The 23,856-nt window shown below is 42.8% G+C and overlaps 1 protein-coding gene across 15 annotated transcripts in view; it reads right to left on the minus strand.

The window, feature by feature from the left end:
- NCKAP5 (NCK associated protein 5) overlaps positions 1-23,856 on the minus strand; it is a 623,444-nt gene that overhangs the window by 68,250 nt on the left and 531,338 nt on the right. For 14 of the 15 annotated variants that reach the window (XR_012154214.2, XM_073305284.2, XM_073305277.2 and 11 more), the window contains 3 exons: positions 16,680-20,530; positions 15,604-15,781; positions 10,561-10,639 (listed from right to left, as the gene is read on the minus strand). Coding sequence is in view for 14 of the 15 variants with exons in the window: in XM_073305284.2 (XP_073161385.2) it covers positions 10,561-10,639; positions 15,604-15,781; positions 16,680-20,530 (4,108 nt within the window). In the remaining variant the exon portion in view is untranslated. The remainder of the gene's footprint in view (positions 1-10,560; positions 10,640-15,603; positions 15,782-16,679; positions 20,531-23,856) is intronic. The other variant, XM_073305279.2, reaches the window with a different exon arrangement.

The following is a 23,856-nucleotide window of genomic DNA, read 5'->3' on the forward strand; positions in this document are numbered from 1 at the left end:
GGTCCCTTCTGGTCTCCGCTCCAACTGCGACCAGTTTTCTTCTTCTCTGCCACCTCCACCCATCTGGCTCCAATCTCTCCTGCCTCAATTACAGTTTTGGGTTTCCCATCTAGGATGTATCTTTCTATTTCCTCAGGAACACCCTCTAAGAATTGTTCCATTTGCATTAGGAAGGGCAAATTTACTGGAGATTCAACACTTGCTCCTGATATCCAGGCATCCCAATGTTTTACAATATTAGGATAGCATGTCGGGTAAATGACATGTCTGGTTTCCACCTTAGGGCTCTGAACCTCCGACGAGACTGCTCGGGTGTTATCCCCATTCTGACTCTCGCCTTGGATTTAAACAGTTCATACTTGTTCATGTGTTCTTTAGGCATTTCAGCTGCCACCTCAGCTAAGGGTCCACTGAGCTGCGGCCTCAGCTCTACCATGTATTGGTCAGTAGAGATGTTGTACCCAAGGCAGGCCCTTTCGAAGTTTTCTAAGAAGGCCTCAGTATCATCACCTGCCTTGTAGGTGGGGAACTTTCTGGGATGGGAAGTGGTACCTGGAGAAGGATTGCTAGGGTTTGTTGGTATATTCTGCTGGGCCTTTATCCTCTCCATCTCCTCCACATGCTTCCTCTCTTTTTCCTTCTCCTCCTCCTTCAGCCGCATGAGTTCTATCTGTCTTTCATGTTCCCTTTGTTTTTCCTCAGCCTGAAATTTGGCTAATTCCAGCTGTAGTCGAGCTGAGGATTTGGCCATTCTAACCTCTCTGTTTTTAACTAACTTTACACCCGAGGTTTAGAAATAAACAAACAAAACTTGGCTGTAAAATTTTGCTGTGCTGGAATAGAATACCTATTCTCTGATAGTGATTGTCAGCCTACAGAAAAAGACAATTCCCTTGTCTCTGCTCTGGGCCCAAATTAAAGCAAAAAACCTCCAACTACTTGGAAACCTGCTTACCCAGCCCAAAGAAGAAAAAAAATTTCTTTTCAAACCTGTGCTCCTTGTAAAACAAAAAAAAAATCAAAATCCTAAAAAAACCCTGCCACTTTTGTCTCCAGGCAAATGGGTAGAGCACACACCCCCTATTTACTTTTAGGAAGAAAAGAAAAAAAAACCTCTGGGTTGGAAGACTGTGAATTTCCCTGCAGGAGTTAAGTACCCTGCCTCCAGGCAAAGAAAACCTGCAATTCACAAGATAATCCCCTTTTGTCTCTGCTTGGCCACAAAGCAGAGAGAAACCAAGCTGCTTTCAGTTTCAAAGCTGCTTCCTGGACTTCCTAAAAATTCCTTTTTAAAATCTGTATTTCTAGTTCAAAAAATCTCAACTGGATCTCAAAATGATTTCAGGTTAATCCCACCACTGTGCCACCATGTCAAGGTTCCTCCCCCACTCTGAACTCTAGGGTACAGATGTGGGGACCTGCATGAAAAACCTCCTAAGCTTATCTTTACCAGCTTAGGTCAAAACTTCCCCAAGGTACAAAATATTACCCCCGTTATCCTTAGACTGGCCGCTACCACCACCAAACTAATACTGGTTACTGGGGAAGAGCTGTTTGGACGCGTCCTTCCCCCCAAAATACTTCCCAAAACCTTGCACCCCACTTCCTGGACAAGGTTTGGTAAAAAGCCTCACCAATTTGCCTAGGTGACTACAGACCCAGACCCTTGGATCTTAAGAACAATGAACAATCCTCCCAACACTTGCACCCCCCCCTTTCCTGGGAAATGTTGGATAGAAAGCCTCACCAAATTGCATAGGTGACCACAAACCCAAACCCTTGGATCTGAGAACAATGAAAAAGCATTCAGTGTTTTACAAGAAGACTTTTAATAAAAAATAGAAGTAAATAGAAATAAAGAAATCCCCCCTGTAAAATCAGGATGGTATATATCTTACAGGGTAATTAGATTCAAAAACATAGAGAACCCCTCTAGGCAAAACCTTAAGTTACAAAAAAGATACACAGACAGAAATAGTTATTCTATTCAGCACAATTCTTTTCTCAGCCATTTAAAGAAATCATAATCTAACACATACCTAGCTAGATTACTTACTAAAAGTTTTAAGACTCCATTCCTGTTCTGTCCCCGGCCAAGACGACTACAGACAGACACAGACCCTTTGTTTCTCTCCCTCCTCCCAGCTTTTGAAAGTATCTTGTCTCCTCATTGGTCATTTTGGTCAGGTGCCAGCGAGGTTACCTTTAGCTTCTTAACCCTTTACAGGTGGGAGGAGCTTTCCCCTGGCCAGGAGGGATTTCAAAGGGGTTTACCCTTCCCTTTATATTTATGACAGCCCCCATTTCCCAACTCCCTGCCCCAGCCCTGGTCCCCCTCCTGCCCTCTGAACCCCTCAGTCCCAGGGTGGAGCACCCTCCTAGATCCCAAATCCCTCATCACCAGCCCCACCCCAGAGCCTCAGCTCCAGCCAGAGCCCTCACCCCCTCCTGCACCCCAACTCCAATTTCTTGAGCATTCATGGCCTGCCATACAATTTTCATACCCAGATGTGGCCCTCGAGCCAAAAAGTTTGCCTACCCCTGTACTATGAAAGGCCCGAAACAGGGCCGGAGCACGAATGTTTTCAGCTGGCTCTCAAGTGTGTTCCTCTGGACTATAACCTTTCCTGTCAATCAGGTACCCATAATTTTTCCTACTTGACTTCATGAGCAATGGATTTCTCTTGTGACCCAGTGGGGGCGTTGCATAGTCTGTATGTGGAAATGTGTTTCTGATGTATGGTTTTAGAAGTGAGACATGGAATACCGGGTGGACTCTAAGAGACTGAGGGAGCTGGAGCTGCAACGTGATCAGGTTGATTAGTTGCCAAACCCAGTACCAGCCAAGGAGATGATAGTCTAGTTTCTGGCATGGTCTATCTGTGTGGAGGTATTCTGTTGAAAGCAAAACCTTTTCGTCTATGGAGTAGGAAGGGCCCTGTTGCTGACGCTTCTCCACATGTCTTTTGTAGACCTCCTTCGCCTTCTCAAGGTGTCCCTTCATGTCCTCTTGAATGTGATGGATACATTGTATTAGGTCTGAGGCAGATGGGTTGGGTGAGGATGTAGGTAGTTGTGGGTGGTACCCATGGTTGATAAAGAAAGGGTTGTGGCCAGTGGATGCATGGTCTGCACTATTGTACAAGAACTCTGCATATAGTAGCAGTGACCCTAGTGATGGCTGATTAAGCATCTTAAGTATTGTTTGGCTGAGGATGGTAAACAAAGGACAGCTGCATGTGAACTCCTAATAACACAGGGCCTCATGCCAGAAGCAGGCAGTAAATTGTGTCCTCCCAGTTGGAGATGACATGATCTGGGAGGCCATGAAGATGGACTACGTTGTTTATCCAGAGCTGGGTGGTTTCCTCTGAGGAGGGTAAACCTGTGCAGGGAATGAAGTGAGCCATCTTAGAAATGTGATCTACCACTGTCAGGATGCTTGTGAAACAACTGGATTCTGGTAATCCAAGGAAATGGCCTCCCAGGGCTGAGATGGGGTGTCCAGACGTTGGATGAGACCATAGAGTTTCTGGTGAGGAATGCTGGTGCAGGAAAACACCTACAAAGGTCTTTATTGTGGGGTGCATTTGGGGCCACCAGAAGAAATGGGACATTAATCGGTTTGATTTTGTATTGCCCTAAGTGTCCTGCCAAGGTGGAGTTATGGCACAGTTGAAGAACCGCCCTCTTGCTGATCCTTGGGGAACACAGATGGGGTCCCTCAGAAATAAAATCCCCTGCTGGGTGTCATGCGGTTCTCAGCTGATAATGGCCAGCTGGTTGGGTGGAATTCTATAGACAGAGGCAGAGTGGATGACCTCAAGCAGGTCTTGGTGGCTAGCTGCATGAAGGAAATCCATGGGTCTTGAGAATATGGGCTGATTCCAGCCTGGGGCCTTGTGAATCAGAAGCATATCTTTGGGTCAAGACATCAGCCTTGCTGTTTCTGGTTCTAGGGCAGTAGGTCAAGGTAAAGTTGAATTGGGAGAAGAATAGGACCCACTGGAGTTGTTGATAGTTCAGGGCCTTAGCCCTGCACAAGTATTCCAGGTTCTTGTGATCAGTAAACACTTGGACCAGATGACAGGTCCCTTCCATGAAGTGTCACTACTCTTCAAAGGCAGTCTTAACTGCCAGGACCAGCTTGTCCAAGATCTCATATTTTCACTCAGCAGCTGTAAGCTTCCTTGAGTAGTAGGCAATGAGGTGCAGTATTTGCTCAGGTCCCTGCCTTTGGGACAGGACTGCCCCAATCATCGTACTAGAGGCATCGACTTCAACAACGAAAGCTTGCATCTTGTCAGGACGGGCCAATATTGGAGCAGTGGTGAAGGCAAGCTTCAGCTCCTCAAATGTGTACTGGATCTCGTGCAACCAATAGAACTTGGCGTTTTTCTGGAGTGAGGGGGTTGGTTTGTTTGAAAAATTTGAAATGAACTTTTGGTAGATGTTTGCAAGGCCTAAAAAACATTGTAAGCCATGCTCTCTGGCTGTGCCTCACTCCGCTGTCTCCCCTGCTTTTGAGGGAACTGGTAGTCTATAGTCCAGTCACTCGCCTCAGTGGCCTGCTGCAGTCACCAGTCTAGTCCCTTGCTCCAGGGGCAAACTTCAAGTCTGTGCTGGCCACTTCCTTCAGGGCAAATGGGGGCAGTGCTAGCATCTAAATCTGCCCTTCCTCCAGGGCCTCAGTCTGGCAGCGGTCAGCCAGACGCTCCTTCTGCTCTGCCCAGCACTTCTCTAGCCCTGGTGCTCCTAGGCAGCCAGTCCTTCTCCCTAGCAGGCCAGGGAGAGACTTCCCTCTGCTTTGTTGAGCAGCCCTTTATATATGGCCCCTGCTGGCCCTGATGGGCTGCTGCAACAAGGCACCTCCAATTGGCTCGCTTAGTGAGCCCTCCTCTAATTAGAGGGTTCTGTGCAGGCTCCCTCTGGCCTGCTTTAACCCTCCCTCTTCCTGGTGTGGGGCAACCGCCCCAGTACACATAGGTTTGGGGACACATCAGAAACGGAATGTTCCCATTGAACCATTCAGGCAAAGGTATTCCCGGTCCATGTTCAGGGTAAGACACTGCAGGCCATCTTCGCAGCACTGTGTTCTCAGCTGTGAGCTGCCTCACTTGCTCCTGCAGCCATTGATTGTCTAAGGTCAGCTGCACAACTTGGGCCTGCAGGACTTGACTAGCCTCCTGGAGGTGGAGGGCTCATTTGGGTGAGTTTGATGCTTCTGGTGGCCACAGTAGTGTTGCTGGGTCCATCCTTCTCACATCAGTCTCAGTCTCGCAGGACTACTATGGTCCAAACAAGCTCTCACAGCCAGGCTGTGGGCAGCCAAACCTAGTAGTCAGAGCCAGGGTCTGCAGTCGTGAGACAGGAGCCAAGAGTTGGCTGGATTGGGATACCGAGAAGTCAGAAGCAGGAGACAAATGAGATCAACACCATGAGTCATGTGCTTGGAGTCTTGCCAGGTTTGGATGCCAGGAAGTCTAGCAGGAGGAGCGGGCGGGCGGGGGGGTGGGAGGGGCAGGTGCAGGCACAGGAAGTACAAGGCACACAGTCCAGAGCAGGATGCATCCCAGTGGTTTGGACAGCTTCCTGTTCCTGCTGGTGGCTTATGTATAGCCAGCAGGCTCTGGGACTGTGCCAATTTGATCTCAGGGGGCAAAGCCTCATATTGGGGCTGGGCTCCATGGGTCACAGGTAAGCAGTTGTCAGCAGACTTTCAGGTGGAGTGTTGGCGCGTGGGCACTACAATGAACCATTTGACCTGTGAGTCAGTCTTTTCTTAAGACTAAACATGACTAATTTTTTTAATCTTTCCTCAGAAGCAAGACTTTTTAAACCGTTTATCATTTTTGTTGTTTCCCTCTGGAGTTTCTCAATTTGTCCATTTGCTTTCTGAAGTTTGGCACCCAGAACTGGACACAGTACTCCAATTAAAGCCTCACCAGTGCCAAGTACGGCAGGACAATTACCTCCATGTCTTACATACGATGCTCCTGTTAATACACCCCACAATGACATTAGTCTTTTTTCACAACTGCATCACACTGTTGATGCGTAATCAATTTGTAATTCACTATAACCCCCCAGATCCTTTTCAGCAGTCCTACTGTCTAGCCAGTTATTCCCCATTTTCATAGAATCATAGAATATTAGGGTTGGAAGAGACCTCAGGAGGTCATCTAGTCCAATCCCCTGCTCAAAGCAGGACCAACACCAACTAAATCATCCCAGCCAGGGCTTTTAAAAACCTCTAAGGATGGAGATTCCACCACCTCCCTAGGTAACCCATTCCAGTGCTTCACCACCCTCCTAGTGGAATAGTGTTTCCTAATATCCAACCTAGACCTCCCCCACTGCAACTTGAGACCATTGCTCCTTGTTCTGTCATCTGACACCACTGAGAACAGCTGAGCTCCATCCTCTTTGGAACCCCCCTTCAGATAGTTGAAGGTTCCTACCAAATCCCCCCTCACTCTTCTCTTCTGCAGACTAAATAACCCCAGGTCCCTCAGCCTCTCCTCGTAAATCATGTACCCCAGCTCCCAAATCATTTTCGTTGCCCTCCGCTGGACTCTCTCCAATGTGTCCACATCCCTTATGTAGTGGGGGGACCAAAACTGGACACAATACTCCAGGTGTAGCCTCACCAGTGCAGAATAGAGGTGAATAATCACTTCCCTCGATCTGCTGTCAATGCTCCTACTAATACAGCCGAATATACTGTTGGCCTTCTTAGCAACAAGGGCACACTGTTGACTCATAACCAACTTCTCATCCACTGTAATCCCCAGGTCCTTTTCTGCAGAACTGCTCCTTAGCTAGTCAGTCCCCAGCCTGTAGCAGTGTATTTGATTCTTCCTTCCTAAGTGCAGGATTCTGCACTTGTCCTTGTTGAACCTCATCAGATTTCTTTTGGCCCAATCCTCCAATTTGTCTAGGTCACTCTGGACCCTATCCCTACCCTCCAGCGTATCTACCTCTTCCCCCAAGTTTAGTGTCATCTGCGAATTTGCTGAGGGTGCAATTCATCCCATCATTCAGATCATTAACAAAGATGTTCAACAAAACTGGACCCAGGATTGATACCGGCTGCAAACTAGACATTGAGCCATTGATCACTACCCATTGAGCCCGACAATCTAGCCAGCTTTCTATCCACCTTATAGTCCAGAATTCTATCTAATGTAACTTTTATGGCCACTTTGTATAACAAAACACCCAGAAAGAGATAAAGCCTACTTTATAGGACTCCCACAGATGAATGTCCAAGACCTGGGACTAATCAAGGCAGAGGCACTATAGGCCCACACCTAGGCCCTGGAGTCACTTGGTGAATGCATGATCTCATCTTTCATTAACAAATAGAAATAGATTTCTAGTGCACATAGTTGTGAGAAAAAGCTTGAAAATGTGATCGATATGTAAACGATGCAAGGACATCTGCCGAAGTCTGCAGGTAGCTTGAAAAAATAGCTCAGAGGTGCGAACATCCCCATGCATCTCAATGAGGTGTTAACTAACTTCTCTGGGAGCCCCCCCCAAAAACCACCTTAACAGAGAATTGTGCATATGGCAGGAAAGTTGAGCAGCAGGCCCAGCCAATGCATGTAAGGGTTAAAAAGTAATATAACTAGGAGCTGGAGTAAACACAGGGGTGCCCCCTGCTGCCACACCTGCCTCTTCCAGGATGCTGAGGGACCACTGCTGCCATCCTTGTGTGGAACCTGCTTCTCTGAAAGGGAAAGGAGCCTCCCCTTCCCCAACACTATCACTCCATGGAGTGGGGATGAGAACCACTGGGCAGGGGGAGCTGGGGCCTGATGGGTAAAGTCATAGGGGACAGGTTGTGGTGTGCCTAAGACCCCAGGTTGCCTTAATCTGTCCCTGCCCATGGGCCAAATGCAGTTGATTGAAGTCTGATCTCAAGAGTTATTACAATTTTGTTTAGTAACCACCAAGCTCACAGCCTTGCAAACAAGTAGAGAGTCACAATATTTAATCCCACAAACCTAGCAGCATGAATTATCATTATCATTAGAATCCACATATCATAGTGATGATAAAAAAAAACATTTTTAAAGAAACCACAACCAATTGGTCCTCTGCCATTAATGGTTGTAATCTACACCTGCAAGAGCCAAGGGAGTCTTGGAGTCTCTTAAGTATTAGTCTCAGGGCCAAACTGTGTTACAATCAGGGCCAAATTATGGCTGGCCCTGCAGGCGTGCATTAGAGAGGTGAGAGTTTAAAGAGCCCCTTCTGCCCACCCCAGCATAGCTGCAGAGAAGACAGACAGTTTAGAATTAGTGTTACAGCATGGCATGATCTGATGACTTTGTCACCCCCCAGGCTCTAAACTTTGTGGGGAATGGGAGCTGTGACATTGGCGGACCAGGTGCCAGCTCATGCCAAGGCCCCTAGGTGTCAGCTGAACACTGACTAATATATAACTGGAACCAATCTGGCTCACCTGTGTGTTGGTGTGGTTACAACAAGTATTAGGGTTATACAAATGTGTTTAGTGTTCAGAGTTCATGAAATGCTTGTAAATTGCTGTATGCATTAATCTCACTTACAGTGTCCCATGTTATAAAGTAATATTTAAATGTTTGGTCTGTCACTGTAAATCATCCAACAGGAGAGAAGTATTAGGCAAATGTAAAATACTAGTTTGCCACAGGAGGTGTTATCTCATGCCCAACAAAAGAAGGTCCACCAACACCAGACAAATTGTTGTGGAACATCAGAGGACAAAAGACTTTATTGATTGCTTCCCCCTCCACCCCCACAAAGAGGAGATGTGCAATTGAATTCCTCTCAGCAGCTGAACTTGTAACTCAAAGCAGAGGGGAAGGAATAAAAAGCTGTAACAAGGAGAAACTGTATCTTTTATGCTGTTTGGACTCTGAAGGGCAAGGATTACTAAGCATAAGCAAAAGCTCCCCAAAAGTTGGCCTGGGTTAGCCCTAAAGGACATATAAAGCTTGCTTATTATAGAAGCTTCTATTATGTTTTGAAAGTTAAGACTGGAACTCATTTTTGTGTATATATGTTTACCTGCTTTAACCTTGTAAATAATGTTCTTATTTCCTTTTCTTAGTTAATAAATCTTTAGATAGTTTATTACAAGATTAGCTACAAGTATTGTCTTTGGTGTGAGATCTCAAGTGCAATTAACCGGCAGTAAGTGGTGATTTTTGGTGTAAGGGACTATTTATCACAAAGGCAGGCTTGCCTAGGTGACAAGATTCATAGGAGTGCCCCAGGGGACTGTCTGTGACTCCATGTTAAGGCTGTTGTAGTGCTTGGGGAGTCTGCACGTGATCCTTGGTTGGTGAAATCTAACGATAGAACTCACAGACGAATTGGAGTTTGTGCCCCGCTTCTTCACAGTCTGCCTTGAGGCTGGTCCTCATGCTCTTGAGCTACTGCAGGAAGAGCGTGACAGAGCAACTTGAAAAGTGCTTCCTCCTGGCATAATCCCCAACAGTACACTGGAAAGACTAAGTCAGATTCTACCCTATGCTGTGGTCTCTGGCAACACAGGGGGTTGAAATGGCCACTGCAGAATCCTCCTGTCCCACATAAAGCGAACATAATGGCTCTTTGACATCCCCTTTCACAGGGCCATATTTTGTCCCTTATTGCATCAGAGCTTATGGGAACAAATAGTTTAAGAAATGTTGACCATGTATTTCAAATTAAAAAGTAGTACATGCTAATCAAATCGCAAGCAGGAGGAATTGTGCTAGTCCACTGAAGAACACATAGTGGAGGTAATTCTTTTCTTATTCATTTAGTAAAACCTTTTAGTACCTTTCCTTAAATAGGGGCAGTATCTGGCACTCAGTCTGTGCTAGATTGTCACAGCTATTACTCTGCCGCACAGAGTATGACTTTGCTACTCTGGCTGTGGTGAGAAGAGCAGGGTCTACTCATCTGATAATCCCTGCTGTGAGCAAATGGTTAGGGAGGAAGGAAAGAGGAGCAGAGTGGGAGGAGCCATGGATTTGCTACTTCTACTCACTGGCCAGAATAGATAGCTGGGTGCTGAGATGGGAGTAAGCTGCTCCACAAAAAGAGATGAAGTAATTTTCTCTACCAGAGCAAGAGAGGAGTAGATGAGGAACTGTGACCCTGAGTCATAACTCGATCCTTGCTCTGCTCCTGAGGTGACACAGCTATCTGCCATCCCTTATTCAAGGCAGCGTGTATAGTTACAGATTGTACATGGGTTGAACTCCTGAGAAAAGCCAGGGCAGTTTTGCATGAACAACTACTACAAGACCAGGACATAGTACATGGAATACTCCAGTTGTAACCTCTGGGCCAGGTTGTAACACCCTTACTCACATCGAATAGCACCTTGCTCCACAATTGGCGTCAGCATGGTAGAGCACGGTGTCAGTATCTGTACCTCTGGACTGGCAAACCAAAGCAGAAAAAGTCCTTTTTTAAAAAGGACAATTTAGTAGCTAGGTTAGCTACTGAGATTAAACATTGTTTTACCAGGGGAAAAATGCATCATTAACACCCATATAAAATATAGTTTTGTACCTATTACGTGACTCTGACATGTAGTGCTTGTGATGGTGTCCTCTTCATCTTCTTGCTGGCTTTCTGTGACCACTTTAGTCTGCACATAGTACAACAAAAATCAAAGTAAAGAAAATATTCTTCACGTGTCTGCTTTTGGTAGCATAGACCAAAAATGGTGTGAAGCCACAGCACTTTTGTTTTATTGTTTTAGCTGATTATTTACTTTAATTATCCTAATATCCTTTCAGAAATGTTTAGCTGCTCACGTATCAAAAGTAGGAATATATAGTATGTCTCATTCCATGAAAGATGTCTAAAGATAACAGCTTTGATTCTAAATCCCCTAATAAAAGCCATGATATGTGGCTGTCAAGAAAAATTAAGACTTGGGGGCATGTAATTCCTCAAGAGGAAATTACTTCTGCTACTATCCATTTTAATAAGAATACAGAAATACAGGGTCATGAGACCTGAGTGTATTTGTTTCTCTCCAGGAATACCACATGTCATTCTTTATGCTAAGGAAAATATGAGGTGAACTTAATGTGTGACCTGGTATCTCCTCATTCAATTTGCAATCATTTAACTCTGGTGTCTTCTTTTCCACCTGTTAAAAGGCTAGCTAGAAAGCCAATCATAATTTTTAAAAATGCATCATGCACCAAGATCCCTATACTGATCTTTTCTATAGCACTGTAGTTAAAATGTGTGATTCTAGCCTCATGGATTTTCTAGGTGATGCTTGAGAGGACTGCACAATTCACACTTTTTCTTCTCTCCTATTCCCAAAAATGGGTGCACAAATAGTTAAGCTTCTTCCTCGCATGCATTCTGTCAACCTGCTTCTTACACGTACAGAGAAAAACCTCTTCAGTGTGTACCATGTGTGGCTATAATTCAGATCCAAGGGCATATGTTTTTTCTTACACCATGCTAATACGTATAAGTCAAACAAAGGAAAATACTTCCTCAGGCTGTCCTGAAAGAGAACAAGCCCTGAAGAAAAATTCACTCTTTCACTGCTTAGTGCTCTTATTAATACTTGTTAACTGACCTCCGTTGGCCAAAGCCACTTCCAGGATCTATTGTATTTTATATACATTCAAAGAAGTATTAAATATGCTTCCCAATCTAAAATCTTAGGATTATTATTTGCAAAACTATTAATTTTTTTAAAAAAAATTATCATAGGCCAGATTCTGCTGGTCTTACTCACACAGGTAGTTCCACTGACTTCTCATAACTACCATTAGTAAGTCAAGGATTTGGCTCTACAAATTTGCAGAAGTCACATATTCTTTGAAGCGGAAAGATTTTATATGGACCTTTTTTTGGGGAACAGAACTCTTTAGGGCATGCGGAATAAGAGAAGAATATGTGCATGGTTTGACTTAACTGACTGATAAAGTAATATTTTCACATTTAGGGATTGTACCACAGCCAGGACATGGGCAGCCTGACACAGCAATCTGAACCAGATTCCACAGTGATGAGACAGAAGTCAGCTGGGTCAGGATATTAGGAGATGAGAAGCAGAAGACAAACTGGAGATCAGCACCACAAGTTAGAATCAGGGTCAGGCTGCGTCAGAATAGCAGGAGGTCAGAGGCAGGAAACAAACTGGAGGTCTGGACCCAAAACTTGGATGCCAGGAAATAAAGGAGCAGAGAGGGAGCAGGAGTGGAGCAGAGCTGTTTCAACAGCTTCCTGTTCCTGCTACTGGCTTAAGTAGGGCCAGTGGATCAACCAGCCACCCTGGGGCTCCAACAATTGGACCTCAGGGGTGGAGCCTTACACTGTATCTGGGCTTCATGGGTCCCAGGTAGGTCCTTGTCAGCAAGCTGGGTTCAAGACCCATAGGTCATGAGGGATTGTATGTGTCCTGCTAATTTTATTAAACTTCATGATAGAAGTCTATGTCCTTGGGTATTCCAAAATGCACAGAGTGCAATTCAAGGAGCTGTATGCAAATCTGGCTCAAATTTCTCACTTGCATTGCCCTGATTCTAGTGCTACTCTGTCCACTTCTCCCCTCACACTGTTGCACCTGACCTGAAGTAATGGCCAATGGTCTGAATAAGTTGAGGTCTGTGTCAGAAGAGAACATGTGGGGTGTTATTGTTTTGTGCCTATGGGAGTACATGTGTGAGTGAGCAGCATTTGGCCCAAAAGGTACCTCTTTTGATTAACTTAATCATAATGCATTTGGTGGCTGTGTATCCCTCCCAAAGGTGTATGCCCAAGCTTACTGTTAATGAGATGCTAGTTTTATATCTTTTAAATATGAGAGCCAAGTAATGGTGTTCTCTAGTATAAGTTGCACAAAAATTAGGGATAAGTGCTGCATAAGGGATGGCATAATAGGCCCCCATACCTTTAATCAGAACTTGGAAAGAGAAAAGATTTAATTCTATGAAGTATAAGAAAAAAGACTTGAAAAAAAACGCTTTCTAGAATGTTAATGTTTAAAAGAGCCTCACGTTACTGTCAGGTTTTAAAAAAGCGGTACATACGATATGAGGTTTGAAGAACAAGTGTCAGTTTCAGTGTTGACCCTCATTACTGAATGTACTTTACATTGTTAAGAAAAGAATAATCCTCTTAGTTTAAGGTTTTTTAAAAGATTTATTCTGTTTTCTCAAAAAGCATTTATTTTTCCTTTTTATAAAAAATACACAATGGTCTATGCTCCCACATGCTAGTGTTTTCAATCATAGATATCTCTCCAAAGAGAATCCGTTGCAATCTTCTTCAGAGAAAGCAGGCACCAAAGAATAATGGAAAGAGCTAGAAATAAGATGCATGAACTCTGAATTTAAAGAGTGTCAATTGTTTCTCTTGTGTGAATTTGGAGGACAAGCTGAAATTCCACTTAATTTATAAATCCTATTTAACACCATATTTCTTTCAAAAATTAGATTTAAGAGCACAAAGTATGTGCTTTCATTCTCTTTATTCTAAATGTTCTCAACATGTTGGCACTAGTTATTTCATGTAGGAATTAAACTCAACAAAATTCATAATAAGGAATTCACAGCTGAAGCAACTTGAATCTTCAAAAACAATATAGTTACAATACTTTGATTTCCAGCTTAACAAAAGGGATGTATGGTATAAGATAGGTAATGTCTTTTCACCATGACTAATTTGTCCTTAGAAGCTAAATAGGATAATTAGCATTTCTCCATTATTTATGTATATTAAGGACAATCTTTGTACTTCACTGATAAAATGAAGTGTGTTTCTTGAAGATATACTTAAAGTCCTAAATGACTGTTATTGTTACATTTTAAAAGACTTTACAAAATGAGACACAAAAAGCACAGCAAATTATTGCAGCATTAGAAAATAATAAGAAAGCAAAAAAGAAATTGTAGAAGCAATGGTTCAGAGCTTTTTGTACTTCTGTACAGTGACGATATACTCTATGCTGTCAGGACCATATTAAATGGGACATCGTTAAATTGAGTGGCTCTGATAAGGGGCTCCGCTTTGCTATCAAAGTTCTAGATCACTTGGATTGAATTTCCTGCATATTGCACATTTCCAGACTTTCATTCTCTCTCTTTCCTTTCAGTGACATTACAAGGGCAGCCTTAGATATGCTTATAATTTGTGGTTTTATAATTCAGGGGACATCTACATTTTCAGAGAAGAGATGATACCACAGAAGCCAGGAGCAAAAAGTTTTCCAAAGCATTCGTTCTGCCAACGCTTTCTGAGAGAGTTTACAAAATGACCTTGTATATCCTTTTAGTAAAGACATTATTTGCATGAAAATAAAAATACACATTTGCCTGGACTTGAAAGTGTGTCTGTGATAACTGTAACCTTAAGCACTCTAACATCAATAGTAAACTAAGAGCTTTTCCAATTTCCCTTATGAAGCCTTTTGAAACTTGCTTTACCCTTCAAACATAACCCAGAGAAATATTTAATTATTTCATATTTCAAATTTTCTCATACAAAATGGCAGCATGTGCTGTATTTTAATAACCCATTTTGTCAGAACGAAAATGGTATGCTTAAATTAATGCTGTATAGTGTACACATTTGGTGCAAGCATTCAAATTATTTTGCAAAAAGGGAAAATAATATGGTTAACACAACTATGGAGAGTGTAGAAAGTTTTTATGATACAAAATTAAATGCTGTCAGAGTTCAAACATCTGTATGCCACTGGTATTTGAACTTTATAACATCCTGGGAGAAGCCCACTCCAAAGGAGAAATCACTGTCAGCTGAGTTCTAAGATTAATTATTAAAAACTTCACAATTAAGGGTATCTTTAGAGTAAGATCTTAGGTCACAATTCTGCAAAGATTTACACATTCTTAGCTTTATTCATTTGCTGCACAGCAAACACTACTCACAATGTGTAAAGCTAAGCACATACATGTATTACCTTTGCACATCAGGGCCTAAGAGCTGACAGTGCTTAAAACAATTTTCCTTAGGAATTGTAATGCTTCTGCTCTCTGGCTAAATTAAAGTATCAGATCCAGTCAAAACTGTAGAGAAGCACAAAATTCACTCCAAGGGGGAAATTTTCAAAGGGAATCTAAGGGGCTTAATTCTCATGGAAAGTCAAGTATCCAATTCCCACTTGTGTATTTGATAGTGACAAACATCCCTAAATGTGGTTCAGTGCTTTGCTTTTTTTTTTTCCATTGAGTTTTACACTTTTTACTTTTTACTGATTTCAATCATATCAGAAGAATGTTTGACACAAGTGTATAATTTTCAGGGGAAAGTAAAGAAGAAAATAAAATGATCTCATTATTTCATCGTGCTGCACTGTGATTATGGCATCATCGTGCAAATATATTTACAGAAATACAGTTGTCGGTAAAAGCAGTACTATCTTCATGAATAGTCGTACAATCTGGCCCATAATCAAACTGTCAGATTTGGCATTAATTCATAGTTCTCTAGTTACAAAATTCTTTCTACTATATATAAACAATTATTGTCTTGTTTGTCTGTACTGAAAATAAGGAACAAAGCACATCCAGATATTAATAAAAAGGAAATAACGTTTTTGTGCACTAAAGAACTTACCAGTGTCTCATGCTGCATTTCCATATCAGCTTTTGTTTTGCTATTTTTCTTGTGGCTTCCTTGAGTGCTGATAGAGTTGCTGGGAAGACAGGAGCCCTGGGAGCTGCCCTTCGACACACTCCTGTAGGAAACATTATTTGATCCACTTTCTGTCTGCTGAGCTGCTTTCTTATCAACTCTGCAGGTAGAAAGTGATTCCTCTAATAAATTACATTGCCCTTCTTCAATCACTCTACTTTTCCCATCCCTTTAATGTTTAAAGTAACCTCTCTGTATCTTTCTGTCTCTAGACCTTTGAGTGATAAATGTTTCTAACTAGTCTTGATCAAATCTGTCACTTGCAATTTCAGGTAGTGTATCAATTTAGTCTTTCACATACAAGGATTTATTTTATATTTGAAATTGCTGTGCGGCAAACTGGGAATCACTGTACAATGATTGTTGAGTGTCTTTGTGGCCTAAGGTTATGGTAGCTGTAAATGTAATTAATTCTGGCTAGTTACCAAATGCACATTTGCTGGTTACAATCACTGAGAATGGCAGAAATAAAAAACACGTACATAATTTTCCTCTGTGTCACACCAGATGCCTACATTCCTGGTTTCTGGAATAGTTTGAATTCCTATAATCTTTGATCAAATTTACCATTCTTTAATTTCAAAGACCATTGGTTTGGTTAACAAACTAACATGAACCAGATTATTGTTTTATTGCTAGCATTTTCCCCCAGAGATTAAAATCTTGATATGTACAAAACAAATGCTGCTACTGTAACACTGACAGGGCCCGGTCGTCATCGGGTGGGATCGAACCTGCGACCTCTGGAGCTTAGTACATGAGCTTGAACCGCATGACCTAAAAGGCTACAGAGCAGACTCATAATATCTCTCTCTTTCCCTCTCTAAGTGGTCTTGGGGCTACTACATGGGACAGAACACACCCAGGAGGTGCATGAGTTACACTATGCATTCCTATCTAGAAGAAACATGCTTGCATTTTGTTTAATACTGAGAATGCACATAAAGCTGCAGAGAAAAAAAAACTGCACATCCCAAATTGTTTCATAAAGTAATTACCTGTTTAAAAGTTCTTTCATAAAACTCTCTTTTGCTGAATATGTGATGGTGGAGGAACCACTCTTTTGATAATACCTAATCTGGCCAGGGATGTCTTGTGAAGCTCTTGTATTCTTTTTGCCTTTCAAAACATCATCTAAAATGTCACCATTTTCGGTTTTCTTATTAAATTCATTTTCTGCTTCATGGTGTTGGTCAGTTTTCTTTTTATCTTTTTTTTTCTCTGACTTTGCCTGCTTATTTCCAAAACCTGAACCTTTTGCTTCTTTCTTTTCTACCTTTGTTTTAGGAACATCAGTTTTTCTACCATTCAGGGCTGGGAGTTTACTCTTACGAAAACCAAACCAGCTAGCTATAGAGGGCCCAGTCTTTTGCTTCATCTCAGCAGTGGGAGGCTTGTTTTGCCCTTGACCCTTCTGCACATTTTCCTGGATACACAACATGACTTTTTCTTCTATTGTAGGTTGTACAACAGATGAACTTAAAGCACTGGGAACCTCACAGTTTTCTGATATCTTTAAAGAGGTTTCTTGTCTCTGTGACTTGCTTGCTTCAAGTTTACGAGGATATTGTATTCCATCCAAGTTTTGAAATGATGAAATTTGTTCTGTTGGAATAGTTGGTGATGACTCCAACTCCAATTCTGCTTGCATGATACTTTTTTTGTTTAGTGGATGCTGTTTAGAATTCTCACTGCTTTTTTCATTGTGGACAAATATACTTGGTGTATCTTTCTGAGAAGGTGATTCGTTTCCCTCACATTTTGAAATGCTGTGAAACAAGTCCACTTTTGGAGATGTTCTGAATGGTAGTCTGCTTGGGCTACCATGCTGACTATTGGAACTACTCATGCTTCCATCAGAAACTTGTCTAGAATATAAATTTTCTGGGACTTTTGAAGTATCTGAAAGGGTCTCTGATGCCATTGCTAACCCAGGAGTGGCCTTGATTTGGAATCCTTCCATGGTAGAGTTCTGTCTTGTTAAAGAATTTCCTCTTTCAGAAGTGTTAGTAATAATCTGAGTCCGTACTTTTCCTAGACCTTCTGTCACAGGGATAGCTGGCTTTTCCCCTGTATGAATGCTGAAACTTTGACTACGGGCCTTTGCTCCATTCATTCCCAGAGCCGGTTTTAAGTATGCTTTGTTACTTGAAGAAACAGATCTCTTAACTAATTTGTTTTCTAATCCATCTCCTCGGTCTACCATAATGCTGCAGTTTTCAGGTGAGTGAGGAGATGCTGTATCCATAGTAAGTCCCATGGAAAAAATATCTTTTATTTCAGGATCGGCCTTAGTGACTCTTAATTCCGTACCCATTGTTTCCATGGTGGTTAGACACATGGATTCATCCTGCTTGTACTTACATGAACTCACATTGCTTTTGGAAGCTGCATTTATACTGTCTTTTTCTTGTTTTCCTGGTACAGTAGAACTCTTCCTGAGGAGTTGGGGAGATTTTACAAGTTGTTTCGGTCCTACAGGGAGACGGGTTTTCAGTCCTTTCTCATGAGAGTTTTGGACAGCATTTGTCATGTCACTGCCATGAAACGATAGTGGCAATGAGGAACGGTTAACATGAGATAGAAGAGGCTCGCTACTACTTGTTGTGTGACATTGTGGAGATGTGGGCAGACTGTTTGGCATTTTTTGTGGCTGAGGCACTCCACTGCCATTGTATAGTCCTTTTTTGCCTGAATACGTGCTTTGTGAGGAAACCGTTTCCAGTGACACACAAGCGAGAGAGAAAGTCTTAGCTGTCCGTAATCCTGGGTTAGAAAACTCCTGATTGCTGCAGAATACTGCCTGATTAGAGGTTTTTGGGCTAGCTCTTTTTGTGAAAACTTTGGAAGGCCCCGGAGAGTTTCCAGGGGAGCTGTGGGACTTTTGAAGCATGTTTTGTGTGCTCATTTGTCCATTCTCTTGAAGGTGAACTAATTCAATTTTGGCCATGAGAGGTGTATTTTTTGTTAGCATTTCACGATTAGATTGATTATGAAAAGCAATAGGGTTTGCAGTTCCTTTTAAGGATGATGATTTAAGAATATTTCTTGCTGTTTCATTGGGAACAGTTGCTCCTGGCTTTATGGATAAAGGTGGAGAATGTTCATAATTTGGTTTTATCAACAGTGAAGTTGACCGGCCTGGAGGAGGGGGTGGTGATGGGGATTGGGTTTCTACAGTTGCTAAATCACAATGAATATCTCTAGTTGGGGGCTCTCCATAGTCACTGTGTTCTATAAGGTGCTGAGGCAATAATGGCGATCCTGGAACTTGACTCTTTGGATTCTTTCTCCACTCACTTCTGCCTGGATTTTTAGAATTTTGAGGAAGATGGTGCTTTGGAATTTGTATGTCTATTTTCGAATCCAAATTATGAGTTGGACTTTGTGCCTTTTTGAATCTTGACAGTTTCATAGGCGGCAAAGCTGGTGATTTTTCTAGGGTTGTTGGGCCAGATGATGAGGCTGCAGCAGACTCACTATCTGTCATCTTAATTTTCTGTGGTGAAAACTTATTTCTGCTGGGTATTTTAGTCAAGTTTTGCTTTTGATTGATACCTGCATGAACAGTGGAGATGGAATTGGCCTTATATGTTACATTGTACACTGGCTTCACTAGCTTTTGTCGTAGAGTATTTTGCAACAATGCTCTTTCAAAGTGTAAAGATTCACTGCATGTCATGGGGACAACTGTATTTTCATTCCCTACATTGTTCTGAAGAGTCTTTTTCTCTATTTCATCTTCAGGTGTTTCTAAAACAGTGTAGTTTCTAGCATCAGTTCCTGTCTGCGAATTAGTTATTCCCTGAGGTATAAATTCAGTGTATTCTGCATTGCGCCCACTTTGTGGTCGGTTGATGGAAAGTTCATTTCTAGTCACAGTGACTACTCCAGTTTGATGTGAACTGAATTCAATAGGCTCACCATCCTCAGCATCAAATATTACAGTAGTGCATTCTTCAGAAGAAGTCTTTTTAATAAGCTTTTGTTGTTTAATAAAATTACATGTCTTTGGCCCAATATCTGACTGAGCAGATACTTGTTTTTCCTCTCCATCAGTAGATACAAACTGAGAATTCTCCATCCCTGCAAGCATGTCAGAGCTCTTTGTATGCTTGTCAGTAAAGGGAGTTAATAACAACTCTGATGAACTTTTTTCATCACTGCTTTCTATATGTAATTCATCCATGACTTCATTGTCATCAGTATCTGAAAACTGTAAATTAAGGTCCTTCCAACCCAGATTAGCAGTGCTTTGATCTAGCTGTAGTACAGGCAGTTTAACATTTGTGCATGATTTTACCTCTGACTGAAAATCATTGACAAAACTAGTTAGTTTTTCAGGTCTTTCCTTTGAATTAAAATATGAACCTTTTTCTGGTAAACGTTTCCCGTTAGGCTCCCAACCAAATAGACTGTCAGAAATACTGTGGGTTAATTTATTACAATAGAGCCTGCCACCTTTGCTTGGTACTTCATGCAGCAATACTAAAGATGAAGATTCATCATCTGCATCATCATGTGAATCTGAATCATAAGTGAAAGTTTTGTTGTGCTCGATGCAAACGCTCCCTATTTCCATTGGCTTACAATGAGTTTGTTCTTCATGGCTGCCACACTTAATTCCAGGGGAATATATTCCTTCATTGGAGTTCATGCAATCTTTGTAACCCCATTTTGATATTACTGAAGATGGTTCAAATAATATTTTTCGTTTCTGTAACTTCTTCAGCCCTTCCAAAATGTGGTTTTCCTTGATACGAGTTGGAGGTGGATCATCTATAGGACTAGAGAGGTCGCTCGGTAGTGAAGAACCAATGCTTATTCTTTTATCCCAGCTTACAGATGACTGTTAAAAAAATAAGAATATGCTGGTAAGAAAAAAAGTAACACCTTTTATTTAATTGGTTATAAATTGCATATAGTATTAAGTCTCATCTAGACAAACTGCTATCTTTGGAATGGATGCTAATATTATTTCTTAATACAGTATTTCATAGTAGTGTGAAATGGGGAGTGTGATTGGCGTGTGTAAGAGAGAATGTGGGTAATGAGTAAGACAGAAAGAGAGCAGAAGAAATTTGAGTGTGAAAGAGAAAGGGAATGTCTGAATGAGAGAGAGATTGGGAAAGCAGAGGGAGATAATGAGGATAGTTGACCTGATTTAGGGGAAAGAGGAAACGGGAATCAATGAGGTAAGTGAATAAAGAGTGAGAACAGAGGATAGTGAAGGGGCTGCACTCATGCATGCAAACTTATGGTCAGGTGATCTGCCATTTCACATATGAGGGAAAAAAATAAAGGGAAGACTACACAGCATATATAGTAAATACTGCATATTTACATGAACTCCAGCACCACTATGACATGCTGGGCCCTGGGAGGAAACCCCATGAACCCTACTTCTACATTGAAGTCTGTGAGGTAATGGGGCCCTATATAGTACCTAAGACAGAGGTTTGTTACTATTGTTATTAGTAGTAGTAAAGAAGTGGGGTTGTTAGGCAAGTGGGCTTTGTATCCTGCAGATAAGAACTGTATTAGCAGCTCTTCTTGCCTGGATGTGACTCAGGCAGCTTAGAGACCCACCAAGCAGCCCAGAAGACAGCTAGGAAAGGTGATTCTTCTGCATTATGGACCATTTATGGGTCTTTTCTTATAACTGATGCTTGGATTTGAGATAGGAGAAGTCTATAGTAGGTCTTATGTTTATTGTTTGGTTTAATATGCTAACAACCAAAAATAAATATAGCAACCCAGAAAAAGATTTTATTTTTGTTAACCAGAGAGTTCGGTGTCTATTACTGAGGGAAATCCTTGAGCTCCCATACAGTCCCCAATAGTTTTCTACATGGAAATCTCCTCTTTTTGCCTTTTTCAACTTGCCTTTTTGAAAGGATAGGAAGCACAATACAACAGAAAATGCTTGAGTATGAACAGCAAACAAAAGTGCAAATTGAGCAAACTGTGATTTGCAAAGAAGAGCTAGAGATAGGCATAGCTAGAAAAGAAAAGGCAATTTTCTTACGGTGAGACAGTGTGACTGTGGTACTTTACTAAATTATAGCAAATGTATCTTTACGTTAAATATTACAGAAATTTCCTACCCTTCTGATTGCTTTGACTGTGCTCCCTGTGTCAAAGCCACATTTCTAAAATATAATTGGAAAAATTATTGAAAAATATACTATAGGGAAATATCTTCCTCCAGCAAGTTGATGGACTAGTTGTGACTTCACAAGAGTGTATGGATTCTACGATTCTAAATATAAACCATATTCACAGCGAAGGCCAAACCTTGATGTGATTTGCAAAACTTGCTTGGAATAGTTCTTGTTAAAATGTTTTGCATGGTTTTAAATGACTGTGATGCTTGCGAAAAGTGCTGGAGTGAATGTCCTGAGAAAATAAAACAATCCATTTAACAGTGGTAGAGGCAGTGGCAATGTGAGCATCTTTGTGCCTCAAGGCCACATCGAGAAGGACCATCTCAAAGAACGAGCAGGTAATTCTGGGCCAGATTCTCTTCTGTGTCTAGCTTCTCTGCCTGGCCCCAACCCAGGGCACAGTTTAGAGCAGTGTTGCTCTAAGATCTATCAGCGGGAAATGATTTGCCAGCTGAGGATAGCCAAAACGTAGAGTGGTCCAGCCATACCTTTTCCCCACCAACACCACATCCTTTCTAACCTCCCTGAGTAGGGGGCTGCAGGGAGGGGAGCATAGGAGCCAGCTATACTGTTTTTGTTGGCATTGAGGAGCCTTCAGCAAAGGTAAATAGCTAGGGTGATGCTCCTTTTGTGCTGCTTGAGTAGCATAAAATTAGCAGAGCAGGACTGAGAATCTACCTCGCAGTCTTTGAACTCTAGAATGTTAAGTATGTTGGTGGTTTTTCTGAGATGATCAACTGTCTACTGGGTACTTTACTCACACCACAAACTTCTTCCACTGAACATATGTCTGATGGTAACTTTCAGTCACTATTTACCAGGGTTATATCTAGGGTCCTACCAAATTCAGGGTCCATTTTGGTCAATTTCATGGTCAGAGGATTTTAAAAATCGTAAATTTCATGATTTCAGATATTTAAATCTGAAATTTCAAGGTGTTGTAATTGTAGGGGTCCTGACCCAAAAAGGAGTTGTGTGTGTGTGGGGGGGAGGGGCGGGTCGCAAGGTTGTTGTAGAGGGGGTTGCGGTATTGCTACCCTTACTTCTGTGCTGCTGCTGGCGATGGCCCTGTCATCAGAGATGGGCGGCCGGAGAGCGGCAGCTGCTGACCGGGAGCCCAGCTCTGAAGGCAGAGCTGCCAGTAGCAGCAATGCATAAGTAAGGATGGCATGGTATGGGATTGCCACCCTTACTTCAGGGCTGGGCGGCCGGAGGGTGGCGGCTGCTGGCCGGGAGCTCAGCTCTAATGGCAGAGCTGCTGCCAGTAGCAACACAGAAGTGAGGATGTCACGGTATGGTATTGTCACCCTGACTTCAGAATTGGGCCCTTGACAGAGGTGAAAGTAAGCCGGTCCAGTCCGACATGGTGTACTGGTAAGAAAGCCGCTGATAACGGCAGGGGGAAAAAGGGGCTGCTACCCTGGGGCTCCAGCAGTGATTTAAAGGGCCTGCGGCTCCCGGCCACCACTGCTCCTGTGGCTGGAGCCCCGGGCCCTTTAAATCACCACGGATGCCCCAGGCAGTGGGGGTGGGCAGCGCTGAAGGGCTGGCTAGGGGATTTTGGCCCCTGCCCCGCCCCTTCTGCCAGAGGCCCTGCCCCTCCCAGGGCCCAGAGCTGCCCCCGCCCCACCTTGCCCAGGACCCCAGCCACCCTGCATACCAGTAAGTCATTTAAGTTACTTTCACCCCTGGTCCTTGGTCAGCAGCTGCCACTCTCTGGCCGCCCAGCACTGAAGGCAGCAGCGCAGAAGTAAGGGTGCCCTGGTATGGTATTGCCACCCTTCCTTCTGCGCTGCTGCTGGCGGGGCACTGCCTTCAGAGCTGGGCGTCTGGCCAACAGCCGCCGCTCTCTGGCTGCCCAGCTCTGAAGGCAGTGCAGAAGTAAGGGTGGCAATACTGCGACACCCCTAAAATACCCTTGCAGCCCCACCACCTGGAACTCCCTTTTGGGTCAGGACCCCCAAGTTGAGAAATGCTGGTCTCCCCTGTGAAATCTGTACAGTGTAGG

This window comes from Lepidochelys kempii, chromosome 11 (genome assembly GCF_965140285.1).
Source record: "Lepidochelys kempii isolate rLepKem1 chromosome 11, rLepKem1.hap1, whole genome shotgun sequence".
Lineage (NCBI taxonomy): Eukaryota > Metazoa > Chordata > Testudines > Cheloniidae > Lepidochelys > Lepidochelys kempii.